Here is a 21,754-nt window from a genome sequence, read left to right as displayed (position 1 = left end):
TGGTAAATGTATGATTGGATTCGTTTTTTCATTATTTTTTTCACCTTTATTTAACCAGGTAAGCTAGTTGAGAACAAGTTCCCATTTCCAACTGCGACCTGGCCAAGCTAAAGCAAAGCAATGCGACAGAAACAACAACACAGAGTTACACATGGAATAAACAAGCGTACAGTCAATAACACACTAGAAAAAAAAGAAAGTCTATATACATTGTGTGCAAATGGCATGAGGAGGTAAGGCAAAACATAGGCCATAGTAGCAAAGTAATTACAATTAACACGAGTGATAGATGAGCAGATGATGATGAGCAGATGATGGTGTGTAAGTAGTGATACTGGTGTGCAAAAGAGCAGCAAAGTAAATAAAAACAATATGGGGGATGAGGTAGGTAGATTGGGTGGGCTATTTACAGATGGACTATGTATACCTGCAGCGATCTGTTAGATGCTCAGATAGGTGATGTTTAAAGTTAGTGAGGGAAATGTAAGTCTCCAACATCAGCGATTTTTGCACTTCGTTCCAGTCATTGGCAGCAGAGAACTGGAAGGGAAGGCGGCCAAAGGAGGTGTTGGCTTTGGGGATGACCAGTGAGATATACCTGCTGGAGCGCGTGCTACGGGTGGGTGTTATTATCGTGACCAGTGAGCAGAGATAAGGCGGAGCTTTACCTAGCATATACTTATAGATGACCTGGAGCCAGTGGGTCTAGCGACGAATATGTAGCGAGGGCCAGCCGACTAGAGCATACAGGTCGTAGTGGTGGGTGGTACAAGGCGCTTTGGTAACAAAACGGATGACACTGTGATAGACTACACCCAGTTTGCTGAGTAGAGTATTGGAAGATATTTTGTAGATGACATCGCCGTAGTCGAGGATCGGTAGGATAGTCAGTTTTACTAGGGTAAGTTTGGCGGCGTGAGTGAACGAGGCTTTGTTGCGAAATAGAAAGCCGATTCTAGATTTGATTTTGGATTGGAGATGTTTGAAATGAGTCTGGAAGGAGAGTTTACAGTCTAGCCAAACACCTAGGTATTTGTAGTTGTCCACGTATTCTAGGTCAGAACCGTCCAGAGTAGTGATGCTAGTCGGGCGGACGGGTGCGGGCAACGAACAGTTGAAAAGCATGCATTTGGTTTTACTAGCGTTTAAGAGCAGCTGGCGGCCACGGAAGGAGTGTTGTATGTAATTGAAGCTTGTTTGGAGGTTAGTTAACACAGTGTCCAAAGAAGGGCCAGAAGTATACAGAATGGTGTCGTCTTCGTAGAGGTGGACCAGGGAATCACCCGCAGCAGGAGCGACATCGTTGATATATACAGAGAAAAGAGTCGACCCGAGAATTGAACCCTGTGGTACCCCCATAGAGACTGCCAGAGGTCCAGACAACAGGCCCTCCGATTTGACACACTGAACTCTGTCTGTGAAGTAGTTTGTGAACCAGGCGAGGCAGTCATTTGAGAAACCAATGCTATCGATAAGAATACGGTGATTGACAGAGTCGAAAGCCTTGGCCAGGTCGATGAATACAGCTGCACAGTACTGTCTTTTAACGATGGCGGTTATGATATCGTTTAGTACCTTGAGCGTGGCTGAGGTGCCCCCGTGACCAGCTCGGAAACCGGATTGCACACCAGAGAAGGTACGGTGGGATTCGAAATGGTCAGTGATCTGTTTATTAACTTGGCTTTTGAAGACTTTAGAAAGGCAGGGTAGGATAGATATAGGTCTATAACAGTTTGGGTCTAGAGTGTCACCCCCTTTGAAGAGGGGGATGACCGCGGCAGCTTTCCAATCTTTAGGGATCTCGGACGATACGAAAGAGAGGTTGAACATTCTAGTAATAGTGGTGGCAACAAAGGCGGCGGATAATTTTAAAAAGAGAGGGTCCAGATTGTCTAGCCCAGCTTGATTTGTAGGGGTCCAGGTTTTGCAGCTCTTTCAGAACATCTGGGACTATTCGATGCTATTGGAGTTCGCCACAGGTTACTGTAAGCATGATTGTCTGACTGTGTGGTGGTGTTTTGTTAGGTTCTTGGTGGACACTGACAGTCTGACCATCAACGAAGTGACAGAGGAGGACGAGGGAACCTACACCTGTGTCATGAACACCACCCTGGACCAGGACTCAGCTAGCGCCATGCTCACCGTCGTTGGTGGGTTTACCTTTGTACTTCACATGATGTTTACCTAACTTATCTTAGGGTATACAACACATTCTATCCTTTCCTCGTTCTATCACCTACCTATGTTCTATGTCCTCTAGTTACTGTTATGACAATTTGATATGTTTCGTCTCTGTGGTAGACACGCATGTGCATGTTCTGAATAGTCTGTTAACATCTTTATTTAAATACTTTGTAGTCTGATCCAATGCTCACAGAGTTGTAAAAATAGAGTGTTGTAATATTGGTGATTGACTATAGGAACACCAGTCTTTCATAACCAATACTAGAGTGTTGTAATATTGGTGATTGACTATAGTAACTCTAGTCTTTCATAACCAGTACTAGAGTGTTGTAATATTGGTGATTGACTATAGGAAGTATTTCATAACCAATACTAGAGTGTTGTAATATTGGTGATTGACTATAGTAACTCTAGTCTTTCATAACCAATACTAGAGTTTTGTAATATTGGTGATTGACTATAGGAAGTATTTCATAACCAGTACTAGAGTTTTGTAATATTGGTGATTGACTATAGGAAGTGTTTCATCAGCTTCCTGTTGCTGTGTAGTCCTATTCTTCTTCTCTCTGAAACCTGTGTTTTGTCACTAACCTGTCACTCCTATCTGACTCCTGTCCTTGCTCTCTCAGAGGCTACTCCAACTCCTGCTATTGTCTACGGTAAACAACGCTGGCCCTGTTGGCCATGTTAGCATCATCATTCCTCATCCACTCCTCTCCCTCAGTCCTGAGTGTGTGAGAGCTGACCTTCACCCTTACTGTAGCAGTCCTGTCCGTTTGGTTAGCATGCTATGGCTCTGTTGTGATGCTACTGCAGTGGCATATTGACAGTCCGTGACCAGAGAGAACCAGTCTGTGTGTGTTTGAAGTGTCTGCTGCATCATTAGATGTATTCACTAGTGTGATTATTATTATTATTATTATTATTATTATGATTATTATTATTATTAGTAGTAGGAGTAACTATGTCCATCTGACTACTGTGTTTTGTGTTGGAGTTGGATCCTTCTCATTTCGGACTCTCGCTCAGTTACTCAGTTTATCAAACAAGGCATGCTGACTCCCACCCCCCTAAAGCATCAGGTGACCTTGTTGTTGTAGTGAGTGGTACTGACACTGTGTTTTCCTCTCCAGAGGAACCAGACCCTCCTACAGACCTGGAGCTGACTGACCAGAGAGAGAGGAGCGTCCAGCTCACGTGGATACCTGGAGACGAACACAACAGCCCCACACAGAGTACTGTATTATAAAGAACACAACAGCCCTACACAGAGTTCTGTATTATAATGAACAGCCCCACACAGAGTACTGTATTATAATGAACAGCCCTACACAGAGTACTGTATTATAATGAACAGCCCTACACAGAGTACTGTATTATAATGAACAGCCCTACACAGAGTACTGTATTATAATGAACAGCCCTACACAGAGTACTGTATTATAATGAACACAAAAGCCCCACACAGAGTACTGTATTATAAAGAACACACCAGTCCTACACAGAGTACTGTATTATAATGAACACAATAGTACTGTAATATAATGAACACAACAGTCCTACACAGAGTAGTGTATTATAATGAACACAACAGCCCCACACAGAGTACTGTATTATAATGAACAGCCCCACACAGAGTACTGTATTATAATGAACAGCCCTACACAGAGTACTGTATTATAATGAACAGCCCTACACAGAGTACTGTATTATAATGAACACAACAGTCCCACACAGAGTGCTGTAATATAATGAACACAACAGAGTACTGTAATATAATGAACACAACAGGGTCACTACCAACCCAAGATCCAATCCATTTCCCTCCTCCATATTCTAACCCCTCCTCCATGTTCTAACCCCTCCTACATGTTCTAACCCCTCCTCCATGTTCTAACCACTCCTCCATGTTCTCCTCCATGTTCTAACCCCTCCTCCATGTTCTAACCCCTCCTCCATGTTCTATCCCCTCCTCCATGTTCTATCCCCTCCTCCATGTTCTATCCCCTCCTCCATGTTCTAACCCCTCCTCCATGTTCTATCCCCTCCTCCATGTTCTATCCCCTCCTCCATGTTCTATCCCCTCCTCCATGTTCTATCCCCTCCTCCATGTTCTATCCCCTCCTCCATGTTCTAACCACTCCTCCATGTTCTAACCCCTCCTCCATGTTCTAACCCCTCCTCCATGTTCTATCCCCTCCTCCATGTTCAAACCACTCCTCCATGTTCTATCCCCTCCTCCATGTTCTAACCCCTCCTCCATGTTCTGTCCCCTCCTTCATGTTGTCTCCCCTCCCAGAGTTCCTAGTCCAGTATGAGGACCTGCTCCACCAGGCTGGGGTGTGGCACAACCTGACAGAGGAGGAGGGCACCAAGACCACGGCCCACCTGGACCTGTCCCCCTACGCCTACTACTCCTTCAGGGTTCTGGCCGTGAACCATGTGGGCTACAGCCAGCCCAGCCAGCCCTCCAGACAGTACAGGACCAACCCTGCAGGTAAAACTATACTGTGGATCTTACTTTATTGTCAAAGAAATGCAAATAGTCTGTTCTAAAACTGTAGAGGTGTTAGAGGTTGGGATGACTGTAGAGGAAGATGGTCAGAAGTGTTAGATTGAGAAGAAGGGATGACTATAGAGTAAGATGATCAGAAGTGTTAGAGTGAGAGGTAGGGATGACTATACAGTCGTGGCCAAAAGTTTTTAAAATGACACAAATATTACATTTCACAAAGTCTGCTGCCTCAGTTTGTATGATGGTAATTTGCATATACTCCAGAATGTTATGAAGAGTGATCAGATGAAATGATATTAATTGCAAAGTCCCTCTTTGCCATGCAAATGAACTGAATCCCCAAAAAACATTTCCACTGCATTTCAGACCTGCCACAAAAGGACCAGCTGACATCATGTCAGTGATTCTCTCATTAACACAGGTGTGAGTGTTGACGAGGACAAGGAAGGAGATCACTCTGTCATGCTGATTGAGTTCGAATAACAGACTGGAAGCTTCAAAAGGAGGGTGGTGCTTGGAATCATTGTTCTTCCTCTGTCATCCATGGTTACCTGCAAGGAAACACGTGCCATCATCATTGCTTTGCACAAAAAGGCCTTCACAGGCAAGGATATTGCTGCCAGTAAGATTGCACCTAAATCAACCATTTATCGGATCATCAAGAACTTCAAGGAGAGCGGTTCAATTGTTGTGAAGAAGGCTTCAGGGCACCCAAGAAAGTCCAGCAAGCGCCAGGACCATCTCCTAAAGTTTATTCAGCTGCAGGATCGGGGCACCACCAGTACAGAGCTCGCTCATGAATGGCAGCAGGCAGGTGTGAGTGCAGCAGGCAGGTGTGAGTGCATCTGCACGCACAGTGAGGAGAAGACTTTTGGAGGATGGCCTGGTGTTAAGAAGGGCAGCAAAGAAGCCACTTCTCTCCAGGAAAAACATCAGGGACAGACTGATATTCTGCAAAAGGTACAAGGATTGTACTGCTGAGGACTGGGGTAAAGTCATTTTCTCTGATGAATCCCCTTTCCGATTGTTTGGGGCATCCGGAAAAAAGCTTGTCCGGAGAAGACAAGGTGAGCACTACCATCAGTCCTGTGTCATGCCAACAGTAAAGCATCCTGATACCATTCATGTGTGGGGTTGCTTCTCAGCCAAGGGAGTGGGCTCACTCACAATTTTGCCTAAGAACACAGCCAATAATAAAGAATGGTACCAACACATCCTCTGAGAGCAACTTCCCCCAACCATCCAGGAACAGTTTGGTGACGAACAATGCCTTTTCCAGCATGATGGAGCACCTTGCCATAAGACAAAGTGATAACTAAGTGGCTCGGGGAACAAAACATCAATATTTTTGGGTCCATGGCCAGGAAACTCCCCAGACCTTAATCCCATTGAGAACTTGTGGTCAATCCTCAAGAGGCGGGTGGACAAACAAAACCCCACAAATTCTGACAAACTCCAAGCATTGATTATGCAAGAATGGGCTGCTATCAGCCAGGATGTGGCCCAGAAATTAATTGACAGCATGCCAGGGCAGATTGCAGAGGTCTTGAAACAGAAGGGTCAACACTGCAAATATTGACTCTTTGCATCAACTTCATGTAATTGTCAATAAAAGCCTTTGACACTTATGAAATGCTTGTATTTATACTTCAGTATTCCATAGTAACATCTGACAAAAATATCTAAAGACACTGAAGCAGCAGACTTTGTGAAAATTAATATTTGTGTCATTCTCAAAACTTTTGGCCACGACTGTAGAGTAAGATGGTCAGAAGTGTTAGAGTGAGAGGTAGGGATGACTATAGAGGAAGATGGTCAGAAGTGTTAGAGTGAGAAGTAGGGATGACTATAGAGGAAGATGGTCAGAAGTGTTAGAGTGAGAAGTAGGGATGATTATAGAGGAAGATGGTCAGAAGTGTTAGAGTGAGAGGTAGGGATGACTATAGTGTAAGATGGTCAGAAGTGCTAGAGTGAGAGGTAGGGATGACTGTAGAGGAAGATGGTCAGAAGTGTTAGAGTGAGAGGTAGGGATGACTGTAGAGGAAGATGGTCAGAAGTGTTAGAGTGAGAGGTAGGGATGACTATAGAATAAGATGGTCAGAAGTGTTAGAGTGAGAGGTAGGGATGACTACAGTGTAAGAAGGTTCTGATGTACACTGTAGAAAAGGCAAGAGGTTTGGTCTGATCTGTGATCTGTTTGTGATTCTGTTAGCTCCAGATGTGAATCCAACAGATGTCCATGGTGTTGGAACTGAACATAATAACTTAGTCATCTCATGGAAGGTAAGGTATGCTCCATCTCAAGTATAACCAGTATCATTAGTCCTAATTCAGCAGCCTACAGTGAGTATTCCTGACCCTATTCATGGTGTCACCATCTCACTATTAGCCCAGTGAAGACCCCTCTTCTCCTGTAATATCTCTGCCTTAGGAGCTGACAGGCCTCCAGTCCAATGGACCAGGACTACAGTACAAGGTGAACTGGAGACAGAAGGATGTGGAGGAGGACTGGTTGTCTGAGACCGTGGCTAACGCCTCCAAGTATGTGGTGTCAGGCACGCCCACTTTCGTACCCTACGAGGTCAAAGTTCAGGCGGTGAACGACTACGGAAACGGACCAGCGCCTGAGGCGGTGGTGGGGTATTCTGGAGAGGACGGTGAGTATTGTAGTGTGTGTGTGTGTGTGTGTGTGTGTGTGTAGAGAGGACTGTGAGTACTACTACTGTACATGGGTAGGTCTATGTAAATGAGGAGGTTGTGAATGGACAGAGGAATGGTCTTTTTCAAACTGAAAACTGCCACCATAAGTTCCAGTAACATCCAGATCCAATCATTTCTAGTTAGAATGCAAATTAGAAGGTTGTTGTCATGAAATATTTGATGCCAGTATGGAGTATAGTCTGTTGAAATCTTTGTCTGTCACTCAGTGCCCATGTCAGCCCCAGAGAGTGTCCAGGTGCTGGTTCAGAACGGGACGCTAGCAGAGGTTCACTGGGAGCCTGTCCTCACCTCCATGGTCAGGGGACGACTCCAGGGCTACAAGGTACTGTACACAGAGATCCTCACAATGTGGAGAAAGATTTATTATCACCACAATATATTGGTAGTTAAATGCATCAGTTCGTGTCACAGTTAAGGGGTAACATTCTTTTTGTTTTGCCAAAATGCCCAGATCTTCCTGTAGTCAGGTGGGAATAAGTAGGACATCCGACCATCATGGAACCAGGAAGAACCTGGTCATTTAGACCAGAATGTTTGTCTGATGTGTGTGTGGTCCTGCAGGTGTCCTACTGGCGTGAGCGTAGCCTCCACCAGGCAGAGGCTCAGCAGGAGGAGCAGCAGGTGTTGCTCTTCAGTGGAAACAGGACTGACGGCAGACTACCAGGCCTCAAACCCTACAGCCTCTATACACTGAACATCAGGGTGGTCAACGGCAAGGGAGAGGGGCCCCCCAGCCCCAACCACAACTTTGAGACCCCAGAGGGAGGTGAGGGGCCTCATTCAGACTCCTACTGTTGTTGGGTAGATTCTCTGTGTTTAATCCATATACCACAGGAGGCTGGTGAGGGGAGGACGGCTCATAATAATGAATGGAATGGATTAAATGGAATGGTAGTCATGGAAACTAGATGTTTCATATATTGGAGACCCTTCCATCCATTCCGCTCCAGCCATTACTATGAGCCCATCCTCCCCATTTAAAGTTCCACCTGCCACCACTACCGTATACATATAGCCATGCATTGTGCTATACTGTTGGAAGGGGCTGACTATGGGCCGGAAACAATGCTAAACATATCGGGTTAGAATGGTTCTATCTGTACGTTACTGTATGGTTTTGTGCCTATGAATGGTGGTTTTCTTTAGTTCACAAGTCATTTTGTATAATTGCATCCACACGTTATGACATTGTATCCATGTGTTTATCTGCGTGTGTTTAGTCCCTGGTCCTCCTTCCTTCTTGCGTATAAAGAACACCGACATGGACTCTCTGACGCTGGAGTGGGGTCCTCCACAGGACAACAATGGTCGCCTCACCGGCTACACACTCAAATACCAGCCAGGTTAGTCTGCTGAGCAATTTGATGCATTTTTATTGTGGCGTCTGTGGCTGACCCTGGCTTCCAACCCTTCTGGGTGTGTATGTGTGTGTGCCTCACTGGATTGGTTTGAAATCAAAGGAAGTATTTCAATATCTTTATCCTTATGCATCTCTCTCTCTCTCTCTCTCTCTCTCTCTCTCTCTCTCTCTCTCTCAGTCAACAGCTCCAATGAGCTTGGTCCCGTTGAGGAGATGATGTTCCCAGCCAATGAGACCACCGTAGTCCTGGCCGACCTCAAGTACAGCACCCGCTATAAGTTCTACTTCAACGCTAAGACCATCAAGGGCTCCGGCCCAACCATCACAGAGGAGGCTGTCACTATCATGGATGAAGGTGAGCTTTACGTAGAATGACATGTTATTGATTTATTTATTCAACCGTTCTTTAACTAAGCAAGTCAGTTTAGAATGCAAGTCATTTAGAATGACGGCCTATCCCGGCCAAACCAACGGGCAACACTAGAATGAAATACAACACTAGAATGAAATACAACACTAGAATGGCCATTGGCATGCCGGTAAGGTGATTAGAGGACGGCCATCTTGGTCAAGTAATCTAATGTATCTCTATGGAGCTTTAGGTACAGTGAAAGCAAATTGTACAGTGTTATGGGTGTGTTGAAGTTATTATTTGTCTAAACTCAACACTCTAAAGCCGCTGTCTATGAATTTGAGAGTGGTTTCTCTCAGATTTCTCTCAGCTGTTTACCAAAAAAAGTGGTGGGTGGCAGTTTACAGTTTGTAGCTTTTCCTACAGCGCAGCGTCCGACATTTCCTACAGCGTCCCATGTGAGAGTCTTTGTTTTCTCAGCGGATAACACACGTTTCAGGTTGCATGGACTCTGACGTGTTCCAGTGTGGTAAAACTGTCCCCCGTGTTGTTCCACCTGTAGTGAATCATTCTGTTTTGCGTGAACCTGGTGAAAAAAGACTTTGTCTTTAAAATGGGAACACGGTAGGATCTAGTTGTACTTTTTCCTTGCTCACCTACTTACATCCCCTCTGCCTGTGTTTGTCTTCTCTTCTCTTTGTCTCTCTTTATTCCTCTCTTTCTCTTTCTCCTCTTCTCTCTGAAGCCTTTATTCAGCAACCCATAGTAGATGTGTTCAAAGGTAAAATAAGTCTCTCAGCGGAGGCACCTGCATGTTCTACCAGTTACTAGACCCTGATAGATAGCTACTGTAGATCTGTCTGCATGTTCTACCAGTTACTAGACCCTGATAGATAGCTACTGTAGATCTGTCTGCATGTTCTACCAGTTACTAGACCCTGATAGATATCTACTGTAGATCTGTCTGCATGTTCTACCAGTTACTAGACCCTGATAGATAGCTACTGTAGATCTGTCTGCATGTTCTACTAGGTAGAGAAACTAGACCCTGATAGATAGCTACTGTAGATCTGTCTGCATGTTCTACCAGTTACTAGACTCTGATAGATAGCTACTGTAGATCTGTCTGCATGTTCTACCAGTTACTAGACTCTGATAGATAGCTACTGTAGATCTGTCTGCATGTTCTACCAGTTACTAGACCCTGATAGATAGCTACTGTAGATCTGTCTGCATGTTCTACCAGTTACTAGACTCTGATAGATAGCTACTGTAGATCTGTCTGCATGTTCTACCAGTTACTAGACCCTGATAGATAGCTACTGTAGATCTGTCTGCATGTTCTACCAGTTACTAGATCCTGATAGATAACTACTGTAGATCTGTCTGCATGTTCTACTAGGTAGAGAAACTAGATCCTGATAGATAGCTACTGTAGATCTGTCTGCATGTTCTACCAGTTACTAGACCCTGATAGATATCTACTGTAGATCTGTCTGCATGTTCTACTAGGTAGAGAAACTAGATCCTGATAGATAGCTACTGTAGATCTGTCTGCATGTTCTACCAGTTACTAGACCCTGATAGATATCTACTATAGATCTGTCTGCATGTTCTACTAGGTAGAGAAACTAGATCCTGATAGATAGCTACTGTAGATCTGTCTGCATGTTCTACCAGTTACTAGACCCTGATAGATAGCTACTGTAGATCTGTCTGCATGTGCCTTCCTCCATCATCAGTGAGCTGTAGCATGATGTACTACAGTACCCATAATGCTCTATGTTAGCTACTGTGGGAGTAGATGTTCACTCTAATGCTACGTTCCAATAGCCAGTCTAGAATACTGCTTAGAATGCATGCCGCCAATGCATTTCCTCATTCTAAGTGGTAAAGTAAAGAAATCAGCCTATTACTGCTTTCATTGCATCCGCAAGCACCAACCCTTGTGTCCAATTCACCTTAAAATACCTAAATGGATGAATAGCAATGTTGTAGGCTACTCATGTCTTTCATTTGCTGTCTTTCTTCCTCTTTCCTTGCCCTTGCTCATGAATTCATTCCATCACTGTACCATGTGTTTTATTAAACCATCCTGTATGATGTGAACTACTATAACTACTATAACTACCTCTCCTGTATGATGTTAACTACTATAACTACCTGTCCTATATGATGTTAACTACTATAACTACCTGTCCTGTATGATGTTAACTACTATAACTAATATAACTACTATAACTACCTGTCCTACATGATGCTGTACCATTGGACAGTCTTCATGCTGTTAACTACTCTACCTCTAACTACTATAACTAATATAATAACTCTATAGTATTGTGGTACTATTTGTTTGTCTGCCCTTGTGGTGGTGGTGCCTGTGGTGTCTGTGGTGCCTGTGGTGCCTGTGCTGTCTGTGCTGTCTGTGCTGTCTTACTCTTATCTGTGGTGTTGTTGTTTCAGGCTACACAGAACCCCATCTTCCAATCTCTCCCATCACTCAGTCTCTGCGCCCCCCGTTTCACAAGGGTACTACAGCCATTCCCTGAGTCCCTTACCTCTCTCTCCATAAGATCTCTAAAGAGGAACATGTTAACTCATCGTTTAGGACAGTTGTGTGTCCTGTGTCTAGCTTGCATATGACAAATGATTAGTTCTCAGGTAAATATGGTGGGAAATGCAGGAAAGGCAGAATACCTGTCGATATTTAGTTATAGGTGTGACTCATTTTCTGGAAAATAGAACATTATTAGATTACAAAGTCTACAGTTTGTATTTGAGTCTAAGTTCCTTCCTCCGTGACCGTCTGTAACGTCCTATATCTCTGAGACTTGTATGTTACTGGCTACGGTTCCAACTTGTGTAGCTCAACAACTGTCCTGTATGTTCTTCCCTGTGTGACCAGTGCGTCCGATAGGCCCGGCGTTCACCAATGTAAACTCCTCTGTGGTGGGAGAGGAGGGAGCAGTGATAAGTTGGGAATACTTTGGACCAGATAAGAATGTGTATGTGGAGTATATTGTAGAAAACAGTAAGCTATTCCTACTTCTATACAATATCGTCTCATCGCATCACAAAGCAAATTGCATGTATATAAACACACAGTTAAGCATATAAACTGCCTGTCAAGCATATAACCTTAATACGGTTAAAGTATCATTGTTAATTTATTCCAAAACCTGGATCATCAATTCCCATAAACATGATTTTACAAACCCACTGTTAACATACCTCATAGAATGAGGAAGTGGCATGTTTACCTCAAAGGTTTTCAGCAATAAAACGTTTTTCAGTGCATATACGTCATATCATCCACACAAATACTTGCCTTTTTCAATACATACCTTCCTTCTCTCTATTTTGACTTTCTCCCCAACGCCTCCATTCCCTCCAGGTAAAGAAGACTGGACAAAAGAGTGTGTAAACGGCAGTAGCGGGTCTCAGACCTATCTGATAAAGGGCTTAAAGCCGGGGACGTCCTATAGGGTTCGGCTGGTAGTTAAAGATCACTCTGAGGCTACCATACACAGTACAGAGGAGCTAGTGATAACGCTGCCAGGTGAGGCAGCATGTCCAGAGCGCTCTGCCTCGGTGTACTGCAGGGTTGGGGACAATTCCATTTCAATATTAGTCCATTCGGGACGTTAACTGTTCCACTTACAATTCTATTTCCTCATTGCTTTTCAATGAATTGGAAGTGACTGAATTGAACTGGAATTGACCCCAATCCTGATGTACGGTAGATGATTGTTCCTTGTAGTTGCCTGCATCCTCCTTCATCCTCCTGCATCCTCCTTCCATACCCTCTTCCCATGATACGATCTCCATCAGACCTGTTCAAGTCTGTGGTGTAGCTAGTGTAACAGCATGGTCAGATCTCCATCAGTCTGACCTGTTAAAGTCTGTGGTGTAGCTAGTGTAACAGCATGGTAAGATCTCCATCAGACCTGTTCAAGTCTGTGGTGTAGCTAGTGTAACAGCATGGTAAGATCTCCATCAGTCTGACCTGTTAAAGTCTGTGGTGTAGCTAGTGTAACAGCATGGTAAGATCTCCATCAGTCTGACCTGTTAAAGTCTGTGGTGTAGCTAGTGTAACAGCATGGTAAGATCTCCATCAGTCTGACCTGTTAAAGTTTGTGGTGTAGCTAGTGTAACAGCATGGTCAGATCTCCATCAGTCTGACCTGTTAAAGTCGGTGGTGTAGCTAGTGTGACAGCATGGTCAGATCTCCATCAGTCTGACCTGTTAAAGTCTGTGGTGTAGCTAGTGTAACAGCATGGTCAGATCTCCATCAGTCTGACCTGTTAAAGTCTGTGGTGTAGCTAGTGTAACAGCATGGTCAGATCTCCATCAGACCTGTTCAAGTCTGTGGTGTAGCTAGTGTAACAGCATGGTAAGATCTCCATCAGTCTGACCTGTTAAAGTCTGTGGTGTAGCTAGTGTAACAGCATGGTAAGATCTCCATCAGTCTGACCTGTTAAAGTCTGTGGTGTAGCTAGTGTAACAGCATGGTCAGATCTCCATCAGACCTGTTAAAGTCTGTGGTGTAGCTAGTGTAACAGCATGGTCAGATCTCCATCAGTCTGACCTGTTAAAGTCTGTGGTGTAGCTAGTGTAACAGCATGGTCAGATCTCCATCAGACCTGTTCAAGTCTGTGGTGTAGCTAGTATAACAGCATGGTAAGAGCGAGGTTTGAAGCATGCCTCATGATGTCCCTAGTTCATTTTAGGAATCCTGTCTGTTTTCAGTTTGTGTGCAGTGAAAGTTGAGTGAAACACACTGTATGTTCAGTAGAGGGTCGTTGTCGTTGCATGCCTTCATATAGAAAAATGGAATACATTTTTTTCACCCTTAAACAATTTTTGGGAAATTCCCTCCCTGTTCTTAATTTAATTTAACCGTGATTTATACAGGTCCTTGCCTGCACCACTCTGCCGTCAAATGTTCCCCTTTCAACAGGACTCTGACAACCTTTTCCCTTTTCTTCTTCCTGTGTGTGTGTGTGTGTGTGTGTGTGTGTGTGTGTGTGTGTGTGTGTGTGTGTGTGTGTGTGTGTGTGTGTGTGTGCGTATGTGTGTGCGTGTGCGTGTGTGTGCGTATGTGTCTGTGTGTGTCAGAAGCAATGAAAAGCGACCAGGTAGACCTAGCCACTCAGGGTTGGTTCATAGGGCTGATGTGTGCCATCGCTCTCCTCATCCTCGTCCTTCTCATCATCTGCTTCATCAAGAGGAACAAGGGAGGGAAATACCCAGGTACACACACACACACACACACACACACACACACATACACATACACACACACACACACACACACACACACACACACACATACACATACACACACACACACACACACACACACAGACACACACACACACACACACACACACACACACACACACACACACACACACACACACACATACACATACACACACACACACACACACACACACACACACACACACACACACACACCCTAGACATTCAGCAACAATGATGTGTATTCTATCCACAGTGAAAGAAAAAGAGGATGCTCATCAAGACCCAGAGATCCAGCCTATGAAGGATGATGATGGGACGTTTGGAGAGTACAGGTGAGAGAGACTCTGGAACACAACACACACACACACATTCCCCTTGAAGACTACTGTACTTGTTCCATGTTGTTCTGATTGACATGTTGTTCTGATTGACATGTTTGGATGTGTAGAACATTTTACCAAGGAACAAGGAAACTCTCCCTTCCTGACTCCCTCGAGGCAAGACAGAATCTACACCTCTCTGTGTTTAATTAACAAGACAGAATCTACACCTGTCTGTTTTTAATTAACAAGACAGAATCTACACCTGTCTGTTTTTAATTAACAAGACAGAATCTACACCTCTCTGTGTTTAATTAACAAGACAGAATCTACACCTGTCTGTTTTTAATTAACAAGACAGAATCTACACCTGTCTGTTTTTAATTAACAAGACAGAATCTACACCTGTCTGTTTTTAATTAACAAGACAGAATCTACACCTCTCTGTGTTTAATTAACTAGACAGAATCTACACCTGTCTGTGTTTAATTAACAAGACAGAATCTACACTTCTCTGTGTTTAATTAACAAGACAGAATCTACACCTCTCTGTGTTTAATTAACAAGACAGAATCTACACCTGTCTGTGTTTAATTAACAAGACAGAATCTACACCTCTCTGTGTTTAATTAACAAGACAGAATCTACACCTCTCTGTGTTTAATTAACAAGACAGAATCTACACCTGTCTGTTTTTAATTAACAAGACAGAATCTACACCTGTCTGTTTTTAATTAACAAGACAGAATCTACACCTATCTGTGTTTAATTAACAAGACAGAATCTACACCGCTCTGTGTTTAATTAACAAGACAGAATCTACACCTCTCTGTGTTTAATTAACAAGACAGAATCTACACCTGTCTGTGTTTAATTAACAAGACAGAATCTACACCTCTCTGTGTTTAATTAACAAGACAGAATCTACACCTCTCTGTGTTTAATTAACAAGACAGAATTTACACCTGTCTGTTTTTAATTAACAAGACAGAATCTACACCTGTCTGTTTTTAATTAACAAGACAGAATCTACACCTCTCTGTGATTAATTAACAAGACAGAATCTACACCTGTCTGTTTTTAATTAACAAGACAGAATCTACACCTCTCTGTGATTAATTAACAAGACAGAATCTATACCTCTGTGTTTAATTAACAAGACAGAATCTACACCTCTCTGTGATTAATTAACAAGACAGAATCTACACCTGTCTGTTTTTAATTAACTAGACAGAATCTACACCTGTCTGTTTTTAATTAACAAGACAGAATCTACACCTCTCTGTGTTTAATTAACAAGACAGAATCTACACCTCTCTGTGTTTAATTAACAAGACAGAATCTACACCTGTCTGTTTTTAATTAACAAGACAGAATCTACACCTCTGTGTTTAATTAACAAGACAGAATATACACCTCTGTGTTTAATTAACACTGTAAATACTGTACTTTACACATATGATTTCATAATAAATCAAAGCAACTTTTATACATTAGTGTGTGTGTGTGCAAATAGTATGTATTTTAATGTAACATTAAAAACAGCTGTCATGCTATCATTGATGAAAAGTTGTATCAAGCTTTGCTGCTGAAAGTGTCTCAATCTGCATCTTGTGATATCATCATCATACTTTGTGTGCCAAATCTTTTTGGGTTTTTAGTTTTAAGTTAGTACAGTAATAATAATTGTGGCGCTTCAAACGTGTTGACTGATATCAGGCTGCCACTGTAATACATGGGTTGACTGTTTGATATCAGGCTGCTACTGTAATACATGGGTTGACTGTTTGAAATCAGGCTGCTACTGTAATACATGGGTTGACTGTTTGATATCAGGCTGCTACTGTAATACATGGGTTGACTGTTTGATATCAGGCTGCTACTGTAATACATGGGTTGACTGTTTGATATCAGGCTGCTACTGTAACACATGGGTTGACTGTTTGAAATCAGGCTGCCACTGTAATACATGGGTTGACTGTTTGATATCAGGCTGCTACTGTAATACATGGGTTGACTGTTTGATATCAGGCTGCTACTGTAATACATGGGTTGACTGTTTGATATCAGGCTGCTACTGTAATACATGGGTTGACTGTTTGATATCAGGCTGCTACTGTAATACATGGGTTGACTGTTTGATATCAGGCTGCTACTGTAATACATGGGTTGACTGTTTGATATCAGGCTGCTACTGTAACACATGGGTTGACTGTTTGATATCAGGCTGCTACTGTAAAACATGGGTTGACTGTTTGATATCAGGCTGCTACTGTAATAAAGCACATAGCAGAATGTATTTTCTCATCCACCACTCTTCATGTGTTCCTCCATTGTTCTCTGTCTTTGGGATGTAGGTCCCTGGAAAGGTAAGAGGGTCAGCATTATGCTATGAGCATACAGCAAGCCTGGCATGCAACACACACACCGTCTGATACAGGTCTGTGTGTGTGTCTAAACTGATACTAAAGGAGACAGCTGGGCCTTGTCGAACCCAGCACAGATTATACCGTGTCAGTTTAACTCACCTGTTTGTTGGCCAGCACCTGATTGTAATCCGGTTCTATAACACTAACAGTCACTAACATCAGAAGCTACTATTTGACTGCATATCCTGTTTGGCTTCATTTTCAGTTGCTTTCAATGATTCCTTTTGGGTAGAAAAATGTCAACATTCGGGTGTATTTATGAGTTGTGCCATTGTATAGTATAGATATAGTGTCACTGTGGTGTTAATGTTGAACAGGATATAGTGTTAATGTTGACCAGGATATAGTGTCACTGTGGTGTTAATGTTGAACAGGTTATATTGTCATCGTGGTGTTAATGTTGAACAGGATATAGTGTCACCGTGGTGCTAATGTTGAACAGGATATAGTGTCACCATGGTGTTAATGTTGAACAGGATATAGTGTCACCGTGGTGTTAATGTTGACCAGGATATAGTGTCACCGTAGTGTTAATGTTGAACAGGATATAGTGTTAATGTGGAACAGGATATAGTGTTAATGTTGAGCAGGATATAGTGTTAATGTGGAACAGGATATAGTGTTAATGTGGAACAGGATATAGTGTTAATGTGGAACAGGATATAGTGTTAATGTGGAACAGGATATAGTGTTAATGTGGAACAGGATATAGTGTTAATGTGGAACAGGATATAGTGTTAATGTGGAACAGGATATAGTGTTAAATTGGAACAGGATATAGTGTTAATTTGGAACAGGATATAGTGTTAATTTGGAACAGGATATAGTGTTAATGTTGAACAGGATATAGTGTTAATGTGGAACAGGATATAGTGTTAATGTTGAACAGGATATAGTGTTAATGTTGAACAGGATATAGTGTTAATGTTGAACAGGATATAGTGTTAATGTGGAACAGGATATAGTGTTAATGTGGAACAGGATATAGTGTTAATGTGGAACAGGATATAGTGTTAATGTTGAACAGGATATAGTGTTAATGTTGAACAGGATATAGTGTCACTGTGGTGTTAATGTTGAACAGGATATAGTGTTAATGTTGAACAGGATATAGTGTTAATGTTGAACAGGATATAGTGTTAATGTGGAACAGGATATAGTGTTAATGTGGAACAGGATATAGTGTTAATGTTGAACAGGATATAGTGTTAATGTTGAACAGGATATAGTGTTAATGTTGAACAGGATATAGTGTTAATGTTGAACAGGATATAGTGTTAATGTGGAACAGGATATAGTGTTAATGTTGAACAGGATATAGTGTTAATGTTGAACAGGATATAGTGTTAATGTTGAACAGGATATAGTGTTAATGTGGAACAGGATATAGTGTTAATGTTGAACAGGATATAGTGTTAATGTTGAACAGGATATAGTGTTAATGTTGAACAGGATATAGTGTTAATGTTGAACAGGATATAGTGTTAATGTTGAACAGGATATAGTGTTAATGTTGAACAGGATATAGTGTTAATGTTGAACAGGATATAGTGTCACTGTGGTGTTAATGTTGAACAGGATATAGTGTTAATGTTGAACAGGATATAGTGTTAATGTTGAACAGGATATAGTGTTAATGTTGAACAGGATATAGTGTTAATGTGGAACAGGATATAGTGTTAATGTGGAACAGGATATAGTGTTAATGTTGAACAGGATATAGTGTTAATGTTGAACAGGATATAGTGTTAATGTTGAACAGGATATAGTGTTAATGTTGAACAGGATATAGTGTTAATGTGGAACAGGATATAGTGTTAATGTTGAACAGGATATAGTGTTAATGTTGAACAGGATATAGTGTTAATGTGGAACAGGATATAGTGTTAATGTTGAACAGGATATAGTGTTAATGTGGAACAGGATATAGTGTTAATGTGGAACAGGATATAGTGTTAATGTTGAACAGGATATAGTGTTAATGTGGAACAGGATATAGTGTTAATGTTGAACAGGATATAGTGTTAATGTGGAACAGGATATAGTGTTAATGTGGAACAGGATATAGTGTTAATGTTGAACAGGATATAGTGTTAATGTGGAACAGGATATAGTGTTAATGTGGAACAGGATATAGTGTTAATGTGGAACAGGATATAGTGTTAATGTTGAACAGGATATAGTGTTAATGTTGAACAGGATATAGTGTTAATGTTGAACAGGATATAGTGTTAATGTTGATCAGGATATAGTGTTAATGTTGAACAGGATATAGTGTTAATGTTGAACAGGATATAGTGTTAATGTTGAACAGGATATAGTGTTAATGTTGAACAGGATATAGTGTTAATGTTGAACAGGATATAGTGTCACCGTGGTGGTAATGTTGAACAGGATATAGTGTTAATGTTGAACAGGATATAGTGTTAATGTTGAACAGGATATAGTGTTAATGTTGAACAGGATATCGTGTCACCGTGGTGGTAATGTTGAACAGGATATAGTGTTAATGTTGAACAGGATATAGTGTTAATGTTGAACAGGATATAGTGTTAATGTTGAACAGGATATAGTGTTAATGTGGAACAGGATATAGTGTTAATGTTGAACAGGATATAGTGTTAATGTTGAACAGGATATAGTGTTAATGTTGAACAGGATATAGTGTTAATGTGGAACAGGATATAGTGTTAATGTTGAACAGGATATAGTGTTAATGTTGAACAGGATATAGTGTTAATGTTGAACAGGATATAGTGTTAATGTTGAACAGGATATAGTGTTAATGTTGAACAGGATATAGTGTTAATGTTGAACAGGATATAGTGTTAATGTTGAACAGGATATAGTGTTAATGTTGAACAGGATATAGCCTGCTGCACTTCTACTGGTAGATTGATCCACCAGAATCAGTTTGTAATTTCAATAAAAGGGTTTTTGTACGACTCAGCCCCTCGACTCCAGACCATTAAGACCCCTGTGCATTTTGGACAGATCTGTTAGTTGAATCCCTCTGAGTCTTTAATGCATGTAGATTTAATGGATAGCACATGGTCTGATGTCTGCCTAGTATGTGCGTTATGTTGAGAAGCACGCCTTATTGATTGAAATGGAATCATGTCAAAGTATTCGTCACCAAGTCCAGTCCCGCAGATCTAGGTGTTCCAGGCTTTTGCTCCAGCCAAGCTTGAACACATCCTAAACAAGACCTTGGTCAGGTGAATTAGGTGCATCAATGCCAGGCTGGAACAAAACCCTGCACCCCCTGTATCTCTCCAGGACCAAACTTAGCCACCACTATCTGACCTAAAGTAAACCGTTTCTCTGCCTCTCCCTCCTAACCCTTAGTGACACGGAGGACCACAAGCCTCTGAAGGGCAGCCGGACGCCGTCCAACGGAACGGTGAAGAGGGACGACAGTGATGACAGCCTGGTGGACTACGGCGAGGGAGGGGATGGGCAGTTCAACGAGGATGGATCCTTCATCGGCCAGTACAGCGGCAAGAAGGAGAAAGACACGCATGAGGGCAACGAGAGCTCCGAGGCCCCCTCGCCGGTCAACGCTATGAACTCCTTCGTCTAGGTAGAGAGACAGTCACCGCTAGCCGATGGCGATGCCATGACGACTGGCTGCCATGGAAACCGTCACTATGGTGACCTGACCTGTCACCATGGAGACCTGCCACCATAAGGACGTGTCACCATGGAGACTCATCACCGTGGTGACCTGTCACTGTGGCCACCCATCACCATGGCTACTTCTGTCACACCCTGTCATCTCTCCACAGCCTGCCCCTCCTGCCCGCCAACTCCCCACCCCCCCATCACACTGTGGCTACTCTCACCACCCTCACTATCACACGATGGGAGAAACAACTAACCAACCAGAACAGACATGAGAAGAAGAACCTTAGAACCATTTGAAAAAGTAGGAGGGTTGTAGGAGCCCAGAAACAGACAGAGAGAGATGGAGGATGGAGGAGAAGGCAACACTGACAAGCAGGAAGTGGAGGAATGTATTCCAGGAGCAGACTGGGTTGGTTCTCATCACCCAGACTGCTCCACAAAGTGCTGGAGAGGGCATGTGTGTGTTAGGGCCATTTTAGCTTTTGCAAACGTATATATGATGACATATATAGATCGTTGTCTTTTTGCAAACAATGATATCCATTAGAATATATATTTTCTCCACATCACCCAACATGGCAGTCAACAGTAGACATTCTTCCATTCTATACATTCATCTGCTTCTGATTAATATACTGCATGGAATGAATGATATTCTAAACCATTACACACAGAATCATACTGGTGTCTAGTGTGGGAGCAGAGACTCACGTTGACTGACTGTACGTGATGACGCGGTGCACACCTTCAACTACTGGTTATGCCTTTCATCATCTTACCTTTCTACTGTCAGAAGTGTTATATTGGTGTTATAATACGGGGAAAAAACTATGGCGTCATCAATGTCTTTGTGGACATTGCTGTGAAAAGTGTGACTCAGTTTAAATGCTATTGTGACATGTTATTTTTGCAAGACAGGAGGTGTTTGTATGTATACTGTAATAGCAGAACACATCTATGGACTGGATGGTCAGGGAT

General features: G+C 42.4%; 1 protein-coding gene across 16 annotated transcripts in view; it reads left to right on the top strand.

Moving 5' to 3' along the window:
* Positions 1 to 21,754, top strand: part of LOC110500989 (neuronal cell adhesion molecule) — a 135,947-nt gene that overhangs the window by 113,582 nt on the left and 611 nt on the right. For 4 of the 16 annotated variants that reach the window (XM_090199179.1, XM_090199171.1, XM_090199177.1 and 1 more), the window contains 13 exons: positions 2,026 to 2,150; positions 2,814 to 2,843; positions 3,318 to 3,419; positions 4,484 to 4,681; positions 6,912 to 6,982; positions 7,131 to 7,356; positions 7,627 to 7,742; positions 7,982 to 8,186; positions 8,641 to 8,763; positions 8,959 to 9,135; positions 14,251 to 14,385; positions 14,654 to 14,732; positions 20,498 to 21,754. The exon at positions 20,498 to 21,754 is cut by the window's right edge and continues 611 nt beyond it. In XM_090199179.1, the coding sequence (XP_090055305.1) occupies positions 2,026 to 2,150; positions 2,814 to 2,843; positions 3,318 to 3,419; positions 4,484 to 4,681; positions 6,912 to 6,982; positions 7,131 to 7,356; positions 7,627 to 7,742; positions 7,982 to 8,186; positions 8,641 to 8,763; positions 8,959 to 9,135; positions 14,251 to 14,385; positions 14,654 to 14,732; positions 20,498 to 20,732 (1,822 nt within the window). In that variant the 3' untranslated portion in view covers positions 20,733 to 21,754. Of the gene's footprint in view, positions 1 to 2,025; positions 2,151 to 2,813; positions 2,844 to 3,317; positions 3,420 to 4,483; positions 4,682 to 6,911; positions 6,983 to 7,130; positions 7,357 to 7,626; positions 7,743 to 7,981; positions 8,187 to 8,640; positions 8,764 to 8,958; positions 9,136 to 9,877; positions 9,914 to 11,595; positions 11,662 to 12,037; positions 12,164 to 12,526; positions 12,692 to 14,250; positions 14,386 to 14,653; positions 14,733 to 20,497 lie in introns of all 16 variants that reach the window. The other 12 variants (XM_090199183.1, XM_090199176.1, XM_090199181.1 and 9 more) reach the window with 4 other exon arrangements.

This window comes from Oncorhynchus mykiss, chromosome 15 (assembly GCF_057628025.1).
Source record: "Oncorhynchus mykiss isolate SJ-2025 chromosome 15, ASM5762802v1, whole genome shotgun sequence".
NCBI lineage: Eukaryota > Metazoa > Chordata > Actinopteri > Salmoniformes > Salmonidae > Oncorhynchus > Oncorhynchus mykiss.
This window is presented reverse-complemented; position numbering and strand designations above follow the sequence as displayed.